The sequence below is a fragment of the Falco punctatus genome (genome assembly GCF_963210335.1).
Source record: "Falco punctatus genome assembly, chromosome: 5".
Taxonomy (NCBI): domain Eukaryota; kingdom Metazoa; phylum Chordata; class Aves; order Falconiformes; family Falconidae; genus Falco; species Falco punctatus.
This window is the reverse complement of record NC_137584.1, coordinates 23093543-23111440: the sequence shown is the minus strand read 5'-3', so window position 1 is coordinate 23111440 and position 17898 is coordinate 23093543. Positions and strand designations below refer to the sequence as shown.

The following is a 17898-nucleotide window of genomic DNA, read 5'->3' as shown; positions in this document are numbered from 1 at the left end:
AAGGAGAAGGTGAGTTGAGCCAATTTGCAGAAGTGAAAAGTGTCCAGCTAACTTCAGACATTGCTGAATGAGAAAAGCGGCAGTGCTCCATCTCTATGCTGACTCATGGATGGTGGCAAATGACCTACGGGGGTGGTTGCAGCTATGAAATCAGAGCAAGTGGTAGTGCCGAGGTAAACTCATCTGGGGCTGCCACATTGCGGCAAGATACCGCTGCCCAGATAGAGAACCTGGTTGTGAAGGTATGTCAAATAGATGCTCACATACTCCAGAGCTGGGCAACTGAAGAACATCAGAATGATTGCCAGGTGGATCAGGCTGCTGAATTGAAGTGGCTCAGGTGGATATGGATTGGTAAAGGGTGAATTTTTTTCACCCGTTCAGTGAAAAAAATCATGTTCAGTGGGCCCATAACACCTTAGGTCATCAAGGAAGAGATGCAGCACATGGGTAGGCTCATGATTGAGGAGTGGACTTGGCCACGGACACTACTGAACAGCTTATCCATGAATGTGAAACATGCACTGCAATTAAGCAATCCAAGCAGTTAAAGCCTCGCTGGTATGGAGGACAATGGCTGAAATATAAATATGGGGAGGCCTGGCAGATTGATTATATCACACTCCAACAAACCTGCCAAGGCAAGCGACACGTGCTTACAACAGTGGAAGCAACCACTGGATGGCTGGAAACATATCCTGTGCCCCATGTCACTGCCTGGAACACTATCTTGGGCCTTGAAAAACAAATCTTATGGGAACATAGTACCTCAAAGAGAATTGAGTCAAACATTGGAACTAATTTCTGGAACAACCTCAGAGACACCTGGGCTGAAGAGCATGGCACCAAGTGGGTGTATCACATCCCCCATCATGCACCAGCCTCCAGAAAAATCAAATGATACAAGGGACTGTTAAAGACTTCATAGAGAGCAATGGGTGGTGGGACCTTCAAATGTTACGATACACACTTGGCAAAAGCCACCTGGTTATTCATCTAGGGGATCTGCCAGTTGGGCTGACCCTGCCCAATCACAGCTTTTACATCCACATTTTACGTATGAAGGGCTTAAAGCCCCTGTAGTGCACATACAGATTATATTGGGGAAGACAGTCTGGGCTGTTCCTGCCTTGGACAAAGGCAAACCTATTTGTTGGATTGCTTTTGCTCAAGGAACTGGGTGCACTTGGTGGGAAATGCAAGGGCATGGAGAAGTCCAATGGGTACCTCAAGGGGGTTTGATTCTGGGTGAGAATAGCAGGTTATTTGAATTGTATGATGTTAATTGCTGTATAATACCATATTTCATCACTACTGAGGCAGCTATATGCCATATCAATGGTATTATAGTAGAATTGCCCAGATTAATGAAGAATGAATTTTGATCATAGAACTGGATAAGCACAGTGGCGATGGAACTAGAGCAGGCTTCAGCATGCAACAATTCAATACCACACACCATGTCTCCTGCCATGAACGGCTACTATGACAGATAGAGTCCAAAGTTATGGAATAAATTAGCTTAACAGACATTTTATAGGGGTGCCCCATAGAGTAAGGGAATGATATCTCTTTGCATATGTCAAAAGACAGGAAAGGTAGTGGTGATTAATTGGGATACGTTGGAAAGTGGGGGACCTCGGCACGATGTAAATGGTATAGAATAAGGGCCGGGTAGCGTCCTGGTTTCAGCTGGGATAGAGTTAATTTTCTTCATAGTAACTGGTATTGTGTTCTGTTTTGGGTTTAGTCTCAGAATAATGATAACACACTGATGGTTTTAGTTGTTGCTGAGCAGTGCTTGCACTAAGTCAAGGACTTTGCAGCTTTTCATGCCCTGCCAGCAAGAAGGCTGGAGGGGCACAAGACTGCTAACCCCAACTGGCCAAAGGGATATTCCATACCATATGATGTTATGCTCAGTATATAAACCAGGAGGAAAGCTGGCGGGGCCGCTGTTTGGGCATTTGTCAGCAAGTCATGAGCAATTGCATTGTGCATCACTTGTTTTGTACAATTCAATTCCATTATTATTGTTGTTGTTATTATTATTAATACTAATATTATTTCCTATTTCTGTCCTGTTAAACTGTATTTTATCTCAACCCATGAGTTTTTTCTCTTTTACTCTTCTGATCCTCTCCCCCACCCCACTGTGGGCAGAGGGAGTGAGCAGCTGTGTAGTGCCTAATTGCCAGTTAAGGTTAAACCACAACAATACTATTGTTTAGGAGAAGAAAAAAAGGTTTCAAGATAGGTAGATATACGTGTGTGTATATATATGTATAATTGCATGGGGTTTTTTATTACATAATTTGAAATTATTTTTGTTTCTTTTATAACTGTTCATGGAAATGGGCCCAAACAATATCTGAGTCCAAATATACTTGTTTTCTGTTCCTGTTGTCCTATTTGTCAGCATAAAAATGCAGTGCTTTGGTGTAGTGACGTTTTGATTATTTTTGCCACTTCATAGTTTCAAACATAAAGTTGTAAGAAGCACCTGGAACGCTTTGGGTATTTCACTTGGTTTACGTGGATTACAAGAGTAGGGCTCTTACTGCAAAGGCAGACCAGCAAAGTGTCCTTGACTAATTTCGTTCTTATGATGGTGACTGCTCAAGGTATTTCTAGTCAAATTCCTGTCTATAAGGATGAGATGAGCTCTCAGTACTGCCCAAAACTAGGCCAATGGCATTCTTAGAAAAATAAAAAAGATGTAAGAGTATGCAAATATTCTGCTCTACCTGGCAGTCAAAGCCTTCAGATCCGGTGTGAGGCACCTTTAACTTTAAGATATGACTAAGCTGGAAAGACTTCAGGGGAGAACAGCAAAGACGAGGTGAGTATTAGCAACCACAACTGTGAGAAAAAACTAAAGACTTAGAGGGGGAAAAAAAAAAAGCAAGACCTGAAGGAATATCTGAATTAAATATTATTATTTTTTCTAAGTGTATTAAAAATTGTATTTTCCATCTGCTTAGTTGAAAGCAATGGCTCTTTGGGCTATGTGAGAAAAATTTCTTCAATTGCTAAGATAATTTAGCTACCAGGATAATTTACCTTAAGAAGGTTGTATTCCCTATCACCGGAAGTTTTTGAGAATATTTTTTTCTAAAAAAAAATAAATAAATAAAAATTAGGTACAGCTCAAATGTGCATTGCAGAAGAAAAAGCTAGTTGGTTTTTGTAGGTGTCTCTCAATGCCTTGCCTACATGGATGACTGAACACGGAGCAGGAGATGTCCACAGGATTTGTTCTAGCATCAGTGTGGAACAGAGAGGACTGTGAATGGGAGGATCTTGGTGGACTTGATAAGATCTTGCAGTTTATCCTGTACGTCTGTCACACTGATGTTTCAGCTGATGGTATTGTGCAAGGACGTCAACGGGAAGAAAAAGCTAAAGACAAAAGGTGTAGGAGAAAAAATAGACATAAAAAGAGAGAATGAAAAACATAGTTCATAATACAGTCAGCTTTTTTGGCAGTATTAGAGCCCTGTTTAGATACAAATATTGGATAAAAATTCTGAAAATTAGAAGTCCTACAGTTTAGCCTTAAATTATATCTTACTTTACAGCTGCACTAAATTTCAATATAATGCATGACTACTCTGTTTCTTTAAGCGTCGCACAGTTCCATTTCGTTGGCGTCAGAAAAATGATATAAAGACATTTATGAAATAGCGTCAGAAACAGTGCTTTAGATTTTGGTTCTAATGGCAGGAAGCACAACTATCTGCTAAATTTCCTCACTGGAACTTGTAATTTTTCATCGCTTTTTAAATTAGTCTTATTTTGCATAAGTGAAAGGAAAAAGAAGCAAAACAAGAACTGTTTTCTGAGAGGCCAACCACATTTCTCTGAAACAAAATTAATTTCCAGTTTTCCTCTGATGCACTGAATACTGGATTCAACTAAGAAGTGATATTCAGTAATTATATAATGGGCGTATCTTTTCTTGGCCATTCAGTACATAGATTTGGGAGTGGGGGGTGAGGAGGGAAGAGAAATATAAGCAATAGAGAACATACATGTTTGTAAGTGGGGATACAAAACTGGGTGTGTCATATTTTTCAAGGGATAGTCAGAAGGGTTGAGCGCATCCATTTTCTGGATGCGGTGCTGAGGTGACAAGTTATCTCCAGCACAGCTTCTCACCTTTGCATTATTATTTCGTGTCACACTGTCAGCTTCCATATATCTCAGTCAAAACTCATCCAGGTTGGACTCCATAATCTGGGTAAAACCCTGCTGAGAGCATGAAGTACTTTGAAGTGTAGTTAATAAAGCTATTAGATACCATCTACTATTTTCTCTAAATTGATTTAAAATACTACTAATACTGTGTTGTCTTAGTCTTGCTATGTTATATAGCTAGCATGTATTTTGAGTTGTAATTTATTTGTAATGGCTACTTCGTATCTTCCATCTGGCCCATATATTGTTTTCTTTATTGTATGTAGTTCTTTATTGTAGTTCTGGATTTTATTGTACTTGAACCAGCCATACAAGAAAAGGATATACAAAGCAAGGAAAGGTGAACGTGTTTAGCAGAATGATTTATCTTCATTCTAATTTAAAATTGAATTTGAACTCAGCTTTTTGGACAAAGAACATTGGAATTTACATGTCTGGGTTTATTATTTTGGGGTTTACTTATATTTTAGGTTTAACAAGAAAAACTATTTAAATGTTATATAATGGGGGGGTGGGGGGAAGAACTTGTGTCTTTGTGATAAATTTATTTCTTAAAAAAATCCTATGTCCTATTTTGTCAGCAAGTTCTTGTATCTGGGAAGATTGTCTCTGTTGGCTAGACAAATTCAAAATGATAGAGTAAGATTCATAATACAGGTTTTCCTTTTTCTGTTGATTTATTGGTTCCCAAATCTGTGAACACTTGGCCATCTTAGTCATTTTACTATTGAGAGACAATGGGAAAAAAAATTGCTCACATGTGTGAGTGTTTGCAAGAATGAACATCTTTGTTAAGAGCAGCTGCTTAGCAACATATTAAAAAGAAAGAATACCTCCTGTGAAAGTATCACTATGATACTTAAATCGGGTATGTAGTGGCATAATCCTTTACTAGGGATTGTGAGGAGAGGCTTAAGAAATATCTTTGTGTGAAGTGTGGTAATGTTGCTGCTCCTATTCGATCACAATGCACAGTAGCTTAAGTGCTTTCACTTTAGACATAATTTCATCCAGCGTAGGCATGTGAAAGTTACTTCTCAGAGGCTGAGATTTCATGATTCTCTTAAGCCAATCTACAGGCTGCCCAGTCCTGAAAAGAGCAGCCTTGGCTTACCTGCATTTGGCCATGCGTTTCCTCTTCCCTTGTGCCTTACATTCATGGTTATAATTGGCAGGAGACTTGGATCAAGGGACTGGTCTTATAAAGACTTAATTTTATTATTAAATTTTATTATTATTTTTTTCTGAAGGAAAGTGAATGCCAAGTTGCATACGGGTCAACATATGTTCTCAACGTATGGTCAACAGTGTTATCATTGCAAATCAGCAAACCATGTACTAGGCTATGCCAGGATGAGTATGATCAGTAAATTGAGGTGGTTGTTGTTTCCCTCTGGTGTGTCTGAGGCTACACCTGGAATACCGTGTCCAGCAGTTGGGGCTTGCTGCTTATAGAAGCATAGGGAGAAAATGGGGCCCCTCTGGTAGTTGAAGGAGCTGGATTTATTTAGTGTATTGAGGTGAATGTCCATAGTGGACTACAACTATCTGGAGGACAGTTACAGACAGGATGGAGCCAATGTCTTTTTGGTGGTGCTGGGTGATATACCAAGGAAGAATGACTACAAAGTGCAGACTGAGAGATTCAGGTAGGACCCCATGAGGCTGATGGAGCACTGGAGCAGGCAGCCTGCTGAGGTTGTGGAATCTCCATCCTTGTGGCTTTCAGAACTTGGCTATCAAAGCCTTGGCTGAGCTGAACTCAGTGGGGGGCTGAATTAGATGACCTCCAGAGGTCACTTACAATGAGCGTTTCTCTCTTGCCATGAATGTTATTGTGAAAAAGTAGCCTAAGTCTAAGACCTCTTACAACACAAAGGTATGGGTACTTACAGAAAGTAATTACTGATTTATCTGATGCTAACATAGGTTTCTAAGGCAGGTTAGGTGGCTGTTTCTTTCCAGTAATTGGTATATCTTTTAATACTAGTTTAGATTTGGAATATTTGTGTTGAGATATCGAACTTTAGGTCAGCATCTCAGCCTAAACAATGATGGAGTGGTAATATTTTATACTGTTGTCTTGTCCTTCGTTGCTGTCATGTCACCCCGGAACCGAAATTGCAATTAGAGAATTTCCAAATTAGTACAGGTATTTAGTATTTAGCTATCTTCCAGTAAGATTTTTTTTTTCTACCAAGATACAGAAACTTCTTTGCAGAGAAGTTAAAATGTTTCCAGGCATAGCTTCTTTACACGATTTTAAGGTTTCTGTATTTCTATATAATGTAAACCTACAAGTACTTCAGTGTGATGTGTACGTTTTATATTATTTTAATCTTGGAAACTTAGGACATGTAATCTCTCAACAATAACCATAGAATGTATAGATCTAAACAGACTGAATTACTTTTTTTCCTCTCTCTCTTTCACACAACACACATACACAGAGAGTCTTCAGGGAAAACAGTGCTTCATGCAACCTCGCTGTCGTGTTGTTCATGTGTCTGGTAGAAGTGGTGGTAGTTTTATTTGTCCCTCGATCTGTATGTGTCAAGCACAACAAAAAGGGTATCTAGTCCTCCCCACAGTGGCAAACTATAGTGGGGAAGTTCATAAACAGAGGCTTACTGGTGAATCATCCACATCCATGAAGTCTGCTTCTTACCAGAGTAGAAGGAAGAGGTGCTGCTGCTAGTTTGAAATGATTCCCAGTCTCTGGAAGGTATACATTGATGAATTAAAACAAAATTCCCCCATGAACTCTTCCCAGGCATGCTGAAGTAGGGTAAGAAACACCTGGCTTGCCCATAAACACGGGACCTTAAACACCTGAAAGAAGTCCAAAAAACCTGTGGTCTAGCAAGGGTACTGCTGACACCTAGCTAACTTTTGGACAACTTTCTGGCACCAGTCATAGTCTAACTGCAAAATAACTCTTGTGGTTATCTACCCTGCTGCAGATTTACAATATTGGCACTCATTTATGTTAGTGAGGAAAAGAAGGAAGCTGCTAATATGTACTATTGAGTGGGAACCTTCGGATGGTGTTTAGAGCTGCAAAAAAATGTCAGGCAGACTTGGATGGTAACAAACCAGTGAAGCAGTTGTTAGCAGAATGTAGAAGATCAGCAAAAAGTCAGAAGTTCAGAAACCAGGTCTCAGCTTGTTCTTCCTTATCAATCAGGATAATAAACTGTACGCAGACAGGCAGCCCCTCTCAGTAAAACCTCAAGAAGTCTTTGAATTAAAAGTGAAAAATGATCTTCTGAGCTGCTTCTTCTGCATCACTTCAGATTGTAGCAAGTGTGTTTTTCATCCAGCAGTGAAAGAAACAAGTCTGTGTTCTGAGACTAGGCTTTTCATGCTTTTTACAGTTTTGGGTTATTTTCTCAAGCTTGCTATTGGGGTGCTGTTTTCAGTTTGTCAGATCTGCTGGGGAGGCCAGTGAGTGTAGCAATAGACAGTTCAAATACATGTTTCATGGGGCTGAACAGCATCAAATTTAATTCCTTTTGATCATGCAACTTTATGCTGTTTTAAAAGTTGTAATCCACCTATCAGCAACAGAGTTGTTGTATAATGTAATTTTTCTTATTCCTTTCCCTCATGCATGCTACAACCTATGGCAGTAGTAAAAAAATTATTAAAGTTTTTAAAATAAATGAAAGATGTAGGGTCTAGTACCATTACAACAATGGGTTTCTGTGAGACAGCCTCTTACCTGCATGGAGAAAGTACTTCTAAATAGCTGACAATGTCACAGTGGTACTACAAAGGTCACTACTCAGTGTATGTGTTTCATATTCTCTATTTCTGGCCTTTTTTGCCTTCAAGTCAAGATCACAGCTGAAGTCAAATCTCTTATTTGTCATTCAAGGTCTGAGATAATTTCAGCCAGCTTTTGAATTGGATTTTTATATGCCAGGCATGTTAAACTAGTTTTTGTATTATATTTATATAAAAATGTATACATGTGTATATGTGCCTGCGTATATGTATGTATATTTGTTTCAGCGTCCTTGTTGCTGTTAGAGATGTAATTTTTCAGCTGAATGTTAAAATGGAGATTTTAGAGATTTGCGATTTAAAATATACTGTGCTGTCTTGTTCTAGTAGGACTTTCTCCAGTATATTAGAATTATCAGTCAACTTGATTACACTCCCTATGATTTCGATAGTATCATGCTGCAGAACAAAAATAATAGTTAGAATCCAAATACCAGAATCTAACACCTGAAGTGGCTCAATCTCAAGGGATACTTTAAAATATTTACTCCATTTGTGTATCTATTTGTACATTCTGAAAATAATTTTTAAGATGGCCAACTTCCAAATACTGGTGTGTGAATAAAATAGCAATTGTACTTTGAGACCATCTTTTTGTTATGATGGAGTTTTATTTCCATAATTTCTGTACTTGACTATTTTGTAGAGTATAACTGCACATTTAACATAAGCTGTTTGGCTTCCTCCTCTTGTCTGAGAGGACTTGGAAGTCTTTTATGAGAAAGAAATGTAATAACTTTGTCACTGTGTTTGTTACCTCCAATAATAAAATATTAGAAGGCTTAAACTTTTTGAGTGACTGTTGTCATTGCAATATTTTATATCTACAAATACAAAAGTGTCATGTGAAAGCAAAAAGTCCTGCTACATGTATGCCTTCATTCAGAGTTTATGAAGATTATAGTTATATAAATGTTCTAAGACATTTATATAGTTCTATTTTAAAAATATTGCAGTAACGTGTTTTTGAAAGTTATTTTGCAGGTGCTGAAAATAGAATTGCATCTTTCATGCTATCTTTGAGTTCCTAAGTTTTGTTATGTTTTGATGTACTTATGACAGATTTTAAAATCAAGAAATTACAATTTATATCTTTTTTTTTTGCAGAGTCACAGTGTACACTCTGTGGGGAGCCTGAAGGTGAGCTTATTTTCCTACTAATATTTTTCAAAACAGCTAGAGATGAAACACATGTACAATAAATTGGAAATAGTGTGCAAATGATGAGCACCAATGAAAGATATTCTTCCCTATATTAGATACCAAAAATGAATTTAATTAAGTGTAGTAAAGCACAGTACGTGCTCCAGGCAAGAAATACCTTAAAGGATAAATATTCAATTAGAGAAAAAATTGAAATATTTACTACTTATTCTTTTGTATGTTTGTCAAACTAATTTGGGGTGAGAGAGTGTGAACAGATATTTAAAGAGATTGGTTTGAGGATGGAAAACAAAGAGATTGGACATAAAAGGGAAATAAGAACATGTTTTTATATTTAATACTATATTTACAGAGAGCTGTGAGATGCTACCATTTTTAGCAGGTGAAGTGAATAAATATTGCTTTTGAAAAAAAGATAATTAAGCAATAAGTGTAACGCAGTGCAAATAGATACCCACATTAAGGTGTTTGGTGGTTTGTTTTCTTTGGGTTTTTTCCAAGTGACTAATTAAACGCCAAGGTGAGATCCACAATTTACCTAAATGAACACTGAGGGGATGAGATTATGATTTTTAAAGTAGGCCATTATTTACGAAAATCTCTCTAATTTGTTTATTTACTAACATTGGTACTCTTATAATGTCAGAAAGCTGACCTTAGTTGCAAATCAACCATCTGGAGTCTTTCTAAGGAACAAACTTCAAAAAAGCAAATGTAAATGCTGGAGCAAAGTATATTAATTTAAAAATAAAATTATAGATTCTAGGCTGTTCCCAAAGACATTCAGCTTTCTATCTTGAATAGTTTCTCAAAAAACAATTTAAACTTCTAATAGTTTTTAAATTTAGGAGGGAGAAGTTATTAATAGGTGAATCCTGGAAGTGAAAGTCTTTCGGACCTTGCAGCTAATGAAATAACTCAGTAAATTAAACATTAATTATCTGATTCTCCTCCTTTATCAACTGGCAAATAATTATTTTAGAGATTTGTTTTGACATTGCATTCTCTTAATAAACAGTCAATTCTTGATTTGTTCATTTTCTTTGTCCTTTATTTGATAAATTTATAATAGCACAAATATTCATATGAAAAGGAAAACAAGACAGGTGTTTATTTGCCTTTCATGATAAGGTTGTCCAACTTTAAAGTTATGCATTGGATTAGTTCTGTTTTATTACATGCTGTGCCTGCTTTATAACAATAATTCTCCTTTCTTTTGATTACTGCTTTTTCATACCTGTTCAGCTTTGCAAATTTTAATAAATGTACATGGACTTTGAAAAAAATTTTAAAAAATAAAATCAGTAATAAAAATGTTTAACATTTATGACTAAAAACCCACAATCAAAAGATAATTATATGTATTGCCGTAGAAACAGTCCTCAAGAACATAATGTTCAATTTTTAGCTAAGTAGAAATGAAGTTCCCCAGGATTAAATGTCTCCTGGATCACCATACTCTCCCCTCAAACACAGTATTACTGGAATGCTAATTGTTAATTTTCTGCCTCAATTTTAAAACCAGTGACATTAATGTCAGCTTCAAATCTTGAGTTTTTTCCTTGCCAGTTTAGCACAATTTCTGATCTAACGCTGAACGTTCACAGAAATGTTATATGTGATTTTGTGATGAAGTAGTTGATCAATAGATACGACTTTAGTTTTTAGGCCATTCTAAAACAAATTCCACATCTCTGTTGTGTAAATCAAAACTGAAAACCCAACAACTCAAACCTCCAAAAATATAATTTTATTCTGGAACATTCTATAAATTTTGCTATGGTTTCATAGTAAATTAATTGAATTACTTATAAAACTAGGAAAGAAAAAAAAAATTTCAACTTTTTGCAGTATTTTAATTAGAATTTCTGACTTTTCTCTGTAGTTTTCTTCAGAAATATGAGATACTCTGTGGCTTGTAGTTTGCATTTTTTGTATCTGAGGCAAGTTCAGAGAATATGTGCAAAGAACAGCTCTGTTAATGGTTGATACCATTTGCCTCTAGGTTCCTTTTTTCCTCCTTTTCATAAAAATTGAAATTCGCTAAGTACATTTTAGTATCTTAAGATGAATTTGCAAAATTGTAGGACAGATGCACTGTGGTGTAGGCTTTCTATATTAATTTCCAAAATGGTAAGCAGAGACTTATTCATAAAATACTACGTGGGGATAATTCTCCCTAACCTGAAAGAGAGGAAGACAAGACTTCATGTCTTACCACTTCTGAATTCCTCTAAAGCTGTTTATGCCATTTATTTAAAAGCCTACAGTCAGCTAGTACTGAGTTCCTGACCATCTTCTGTAAGAAAGGTGGCAGAAAGTAATATTGTTGTTAGCCACAAATTCTGATAGTCAAATTGGTCAGCTGCAGTCCTCACTGTCCTTTGATGGTTCATTCTTTCTGTAACCGTCACTCCCCTTTTCAAAACCACCAGTCTGGTCCTGGATTACCAGTATAGCCAAGTGTAATAGGAAATGACTGTAAAACAGAGCTCTTTGCTGGGGGCATTTTGCCAGGTTTTTAGCAGTGCATACATGTTCTTGCACAGGTGTGGGACAATGTGGGTGTGTGTTTTATAGAGTCAAAAGATACCAGATATGGGAGAGAGATATAAATTAACAGAATGCAGATTTCATGTTTCAGTGTTTCATCCATGGAACTTGTAGATCTGTCTAAAGTGTGTCATGTGTCCTCCTTTGTAACCCATCTAAAGAGAATGAATTGGATAACACTGAGGTCTCTCAAAATCAGTCTTTTGGATGAGCTATAAAGGCTTATGTGTTTTGTTTCAAAACTCACGGGTTTGCTCTGTGTTATTGACAAGCATGTCAGCTACTATTCCTGTCACTGTAACATGCCTGAAGACCAGGAGGCTTGTTTTATACTGTGAGGAAACTAAATCAGGAGTAGTGGTCTAATAAATCCTGTTAGTGTAGCTACTTTGAGCTGCTCCATCTTCTGGAAATGCAAGAGCAGCAGCGACATGTTTTCAGACAGATGACAACAGTTGCCTTTGTGGAAGTGAACTGCAGCTGACAGATTATGCTGTTGTGGTAAACACTGTGGTGTTGTTTTTCTTTTTTTTTTTTCCTTTTTTTTTTTTCTTTTGCCTGCTCAGATTTTAAAGTGAGGCTGGCATGTTATAAACACGTGTCTAGCTCAGTCTTTGTGACAGTCAATGTACTCTGTTGGAAGGATTGGTGTAGTCACTGGAAGTTTCACAAACAGTTATCCCCATTAATCCTCAATTAGATTTTTGTTTTATTTCTAACTCTTGGTATTTATTCACAGGAGGTTTTGAAAGGAGCATATTAACAAATATAATTTTCTATATTGCCAAAGTAGGAAACAAGTAAGTTTGGTGGCAGCTAGGATTTCAGTAGAACACTCTTGTCTTCTTAAAGCCTGTGCAAATGGAAGCTTTTCTTCCAGGCTTTTTTAATATCTTGCACAATTTCAGTAGTGACTTTCTATTCATGGCTTTTGCCTCTGTGTTTTATGATTATTCTGTGGGGTTTTTTTCCTTTTTAAAGATAAATGGGCAATCCTCTATAATACCAACGCTTTTCAACTTTTGTAAAAATAGACACCTCTACACATTCTTTGACAGCACAAGCTTTATCTGAACACACAGATCTGGAAAATGTGGTTTTTAAAAGGAGTACTATATTGTATGTTTCTAGCGAATTTTGAGAAGAATTAATGCAATGTCTGGCTCTGTCCAGCATTTCACTTTGCCACCTGCTTCAACAGAATAAAATAATGATCAAGATACAACTTGTTTCAGGTAGTCCTTTAGCCACTAGAAACTATAGATTACTGGATCCAGGTAAAGCATCATTGTACACTCTACTTGGGCACTTCTCTTTTAAAACTAGAGAGAGCATGGAAAAACACGTTTTTCCAAGTATCTGCTGCTGGCATTTATGGGAGACAGAACACTTGGAAAACTGGCCTTTGATCTGACTCTCTCTTGATGGTCTTAAGAGTTTGTTGGGTTCTTCTCAGTCTGAGATAAAAATCATTGGCTATGTGTAGAATTTTGTTTACGTAGCCAAGGGAGAGAAAACTCAGGTTAACACTGCTGTAGGTGTTAAGCTTTCTCTTATGTTGCTGTGATGCTGATTGCAATTTCCAATTTATTTAGAAATATTCCATGATGAAAATAAGCTTCTCTGTGTAGAATCTCCTGATGTATTATGAGAGTAGTAGAATATGCTGAGCAATTATGCCAAGAGTACGTAGTAGGCAGTCCTACCTATTGTTTACTCTGTTATCTGGTACCTCTTCATCCTGCAGTCTACATACAGACTGTAGTAGTCATATCTCATTCTGCTAGAGTTATAATGTGGCAAATGTCCTTTCAACTTCACAGTATTTAGTAATCAAGTTTGGCTTGCTATGCATTGTAAAAGATACTGATCTAAACAAAGTCTATGAGTAACAATACCACTCTACTTTGCTGGGATCTGTATTGTTTAACATCATAGAAAGAAGACACAAGTTTCATTACAAACAGTTCGATGAGGACCTATAATTAGGATGATAGTTAAAACAAGCAAAATACAAATATTTGAAAGGAATGAGATGGAGAGTACAATGCAATACATTTAAACACCACTTGTGCATACTAGAACTACTCCAGGCTGAAATACTGAGTTGAACCTTTGCTTCCCAGCGCCACCAGAAAGGAATATAATGAAGAGTTTAGGAATCTAAAGATACATAGTAAACTTGCCAAGATACACAAGAAGCAATCCCACACAAATGAATATTAAGATGGTTTGCTCTATGTAATTTAGTTTCAAAGTATATCCAGACCAAGTAAACAAAAGCAGAACAAGCAAAACTGAGAAAAGCTAATACTTGTGGAACTTGCTTGCCACACAATGTGACTTCTGTGATTGACCTCAAATTCTCTTACCACTGGATGCTTCAGAGAACAGTAAGTATGTTGCAACAGCTTTGGGATAGAGGGAAGTTCAGGTTTTATGTATGTATGTTTTTTATACAAACAAACCCTCAACCTTTATTTTAATAGATAAAGGAGATACATCCCCTAGGGGTAGGTTATTATAAATTTCTTCATCTGTTTTTTATTAGCTTTTTAGTTACTGTAGTCAGAAACTGAATAACATACTGGGCAAACCTTTGACCTTGTGAAATCCTTGTATTCCTTCTGAGAAAGCCTTGTGAGTTTCTAAGAATCAACCTCCAAAGAATGAACTGGAAATATTCCCCCTTTCCTACCTTATCTAGATAACTGGATCTTTCTAGGTATATTCATATAGTGGGGTAATTCCCAAACAATTCATAGTGTGGTGCATTAGAACTGACTGCAGTTATCTCAGCTTGTGTGGAGGTTTCTGTCCAAAGCGTACAAGGGCACTCAGAGAGATGGCATACAGAAATGTCTTAGATCTGACACAGAAGCAGAGAATCGTTTAGGTTGGAAAAGACCCTTAAGATCATAGAGTCCAACTGTTAACGCTACCAAGTCCACCACTAATGAGATGGTCTTTGCACACCCCACAGAACCAGACCAGTACTGTGCTGCATGTATTGCACAGTGTATAAAATGTATGAAAAGCCAGTCATATCAGTGCAGAGAGAGCATGATATTATTCATATTTTTATCCCCTGTGACCAGGGACAGTGAGAATTGGGGTCTTACAAATTGTGTCCGTTTAGAGGGGGAACAAAATGAAGTTAGAGATTCTTTAATGGTGCTTTGTATGCCTGCTAAGACTGATGAAGTCCTGAGTGAAAGAAGGTTCAAAGAGCAGGAGAAATTTTCTGCCAAGTAACCATCTTCTCACACCTAACACTGTAGAAAAAAAAAAAATGTTTTCACTGACCTCTCCTAAGGTCACAGAACTTACCTGTACTGTCAAAGTCTACCATGCACTTTTCTGGTGATTTTGCTACTTTATTTCTCCTGTATGCACTTTCCTTCAACAGTTTTTACTAAGAATCAGTCCAGGTAGTTCAGATTCTTCCTTAACATCTCATGGTTTGGGTTGTGGTATGCACCTACAGTTTGAAATAAGTAACTGGTACAATAAGTGGTTTGTGGTTGTTAGACTTGCTGGGTTCAAGCTTGTGATAGCAACCTTAGAACAGTGACTTTCTGTTAGTAAAATAAATGTTCCATGTAAAAGAAGAGTTTAGAGGAGACCTATTTCATAAAGTATCTCAAAGTGAGCATTGGGGTTTTTTTCCCAGACTTGTTCTTTGGTTAAATTAAACAGCTAATAGTTCAAACAGCCAAGCATAGCTACTGCATGACTCCAAGTATCTGAAGATTGAGGATCTTCTGACAATTGTATATTATCTGACAGTAAATCCAAGTGTCAGAAGATTGTTTTTACTGTTTATTTACATTTTCAAGCTAAGATGCCAACAATTTTGTCTTTCTCTGAGAAGAAATGAATTGGTGCAAAATGTTCAGCAAAGTTACAAGAATAATAGTGTATATCACTCATTCACCCATAAAGTTTTTCAATTAAAAATAGAAGGGTTTAAAATGTAATTAAATTTTGAGGATGGATTTATTTGATTTTTTTCGTAAAAAACTTTGAAAGTTTTGAAATCAAAGCACATGGTACTGTTGATTTGCTTGTATTTGCTCAGAAGATGCATAAAATATTCAGTAGAATTTGAGGAATACAAGAAATATAAATAAATAATTGATAGTCACAACAAAACCCTCTTACTTTCTTTGAGGAAAAATTACTTTTTCAGATATGCCACTATTAGAGTAGTGGATTTATTTCAGGTGCTACCAGCTTTGGTGCCCTGTGTCCTTTCATTAATACTAGTGTATAGGGATCTGGGAGGGAATTAAGTCTGGTTTTGGTTTGTTTTGGTTTTTGTGTTTGGTTGTTTTTCTTTGTTGTTTGTTTGTTAGTTTTTTAATAAAGAATCAGGCAGTAGGTAGTTCAGAAAAATACCTTAAACTTAGTAATATGTCATAATATTGTTGATGTTCCATCTGGGTAGTTCTGCCTCTGAATATAGACATTTCCCTTGGTATCTAGTGGAAAACGATTACAGGCATATTAATAACTCCAGAGAATTTTGCTAATCTTCATTTCACTAATTTTAACTTTTACTAATCCACACTGAGAAGTGACAGTTTTACCATTGTTAGCAGTGGCCTTCAAGAGTTCTGTAGTCTTAATTTTTTTTATAGTTATGCTGTATTTGCTAGACCAACAGTAATTGGTAACAAAAATTGAAGTTGTCTAAGGAAGCAAATTATGGTTCACAACACATAATCCTGACATTTTTAAGGAAACAGTAGCACATAATAAAATCTACTTTGTCTAATTTAAATATTGCTGCTTTTCCTGCTGATTATAAAAATTTCACAGTTTATTCAAATTAGAAAGCTTCTTGTTCTGTATATGTACCACTGAAAGCTTAATAGATTATTGTTTCTGCTGTCAACGTAATAGTAATTCATAGTTATTACCTGAAGCTATTGGCATAATGCTGACTTTATTCAGTCACAAATGAAAAATTTTATGCAAATATGGGGGCAAGGTCTGTGATTTTTCTGCTTTGATCCATTTGTATGCCAGCAGCTTGGTTTTCAGGAATAGTGACATTTGTGTGCCTGTGTGAATTTCCTTCCTAATATTTAAATGAGAAGTTCAAGTAAAATCACTGGTGGTATGAAATTTTTTCCTGATCTGAGTAATGCTAATATACTTTTCTTTTTTTATTGATGCTCTAGCTACTACTCTCAGTGAAGTGGTTTAATTTTTCAGCTTCATGGAAACTTTTTTTCAAGTTGCATAGAAATATATTGCTATCATCATTCTCCATTGTGTAGTCTCTAAATATTGATCTATTGATCCTTTTTTACTTTTTGATCAAAAGGAAAGAAGTTAGTTATACTAGATATTTTTTTTTAAATAAAATAGCCTGAAAAATGTGGAGTTTGTACAAACTTAAATATTTTTAAATATCTTTCTCACTGAGATGTCAGATTTTGCTGATTAATTTCTTTAGTCTGACAAGTTACACAATGTGCATTACTCTTGAAGTGTGCTGAGTTTTATATAAAGTGAAGAGATTAGTTGTGTATCATGATTTTTAGCAAAGAGTTACAGTATCATTTTATTCAAACACTGTTGAACAGCATGTTGCTACTGTATTTTCATGTTGTCTGCATTTGGGCAGACGACAAAAGTTACGTACAGTATGCCTGCTAAAAATGTAGTTTCAGAGAAAGCTCGTAAGTGTTGAGTTATAGTTGAAATATTTGAAATTTTTATTTTCAACTCTTCTAAACTCTGTATTTTTATAGTTTGCAAGGTTATATATGGCATTAACAAAACCAGTTCTTTGGTCTATAAGGAATAAAGTTCCCAATTTTATTTAGTTGTACTGAAATCAGGAATGAGATATTTAAAGGACTAGGACCTATGTAAGCTAAGTGTGATATATGGTGATCTCAATTTTGATAAGTTTCTTTTACAGACTTTCTTGTGGTAATTAAAGTTAATAATCTTAAAATAAAAGAAAAAAATGAGGTTTATTTTAAGAAAATAAATTACTGTCCTTAAAAAAAGTTTTCCAGGCATTCAGCTGTCATTTATATTTAGACTAAATTAATTGTTCAGCTGTTTCTATATCTCATAGGTACATGAAACAGCTGTACTTAAAACTACATTGTTGTCCTTCTTTTTTTCATCTACTGATTCAATCTCCTGGTCTGTGCAAACCAGAAAAAA

The 17898-nt window shown here is 36.2% G+C and overlaps 1 protein-coding gene across 1 annotated transcript in view; it reads left to right on the top strand.

Moving 5' to 3' along the window:
• Positions 1-17898, top strand: part of DLGAP2 (DLG associated protein 2) — a 501923-nt gene that overhangs the window by 228908 nt on the left and 255117 nt on the right. Inside the window, exon 3 of the mRNA XM_080387773.1 lies at positions 9097-9129. Coding sequence (XP_080243899.1) covers positions 9097-9129 — 33 coding nt within the window. The remainder of the gene's footprint in view (positions 1-9096; positions 9130-17898) is intronic.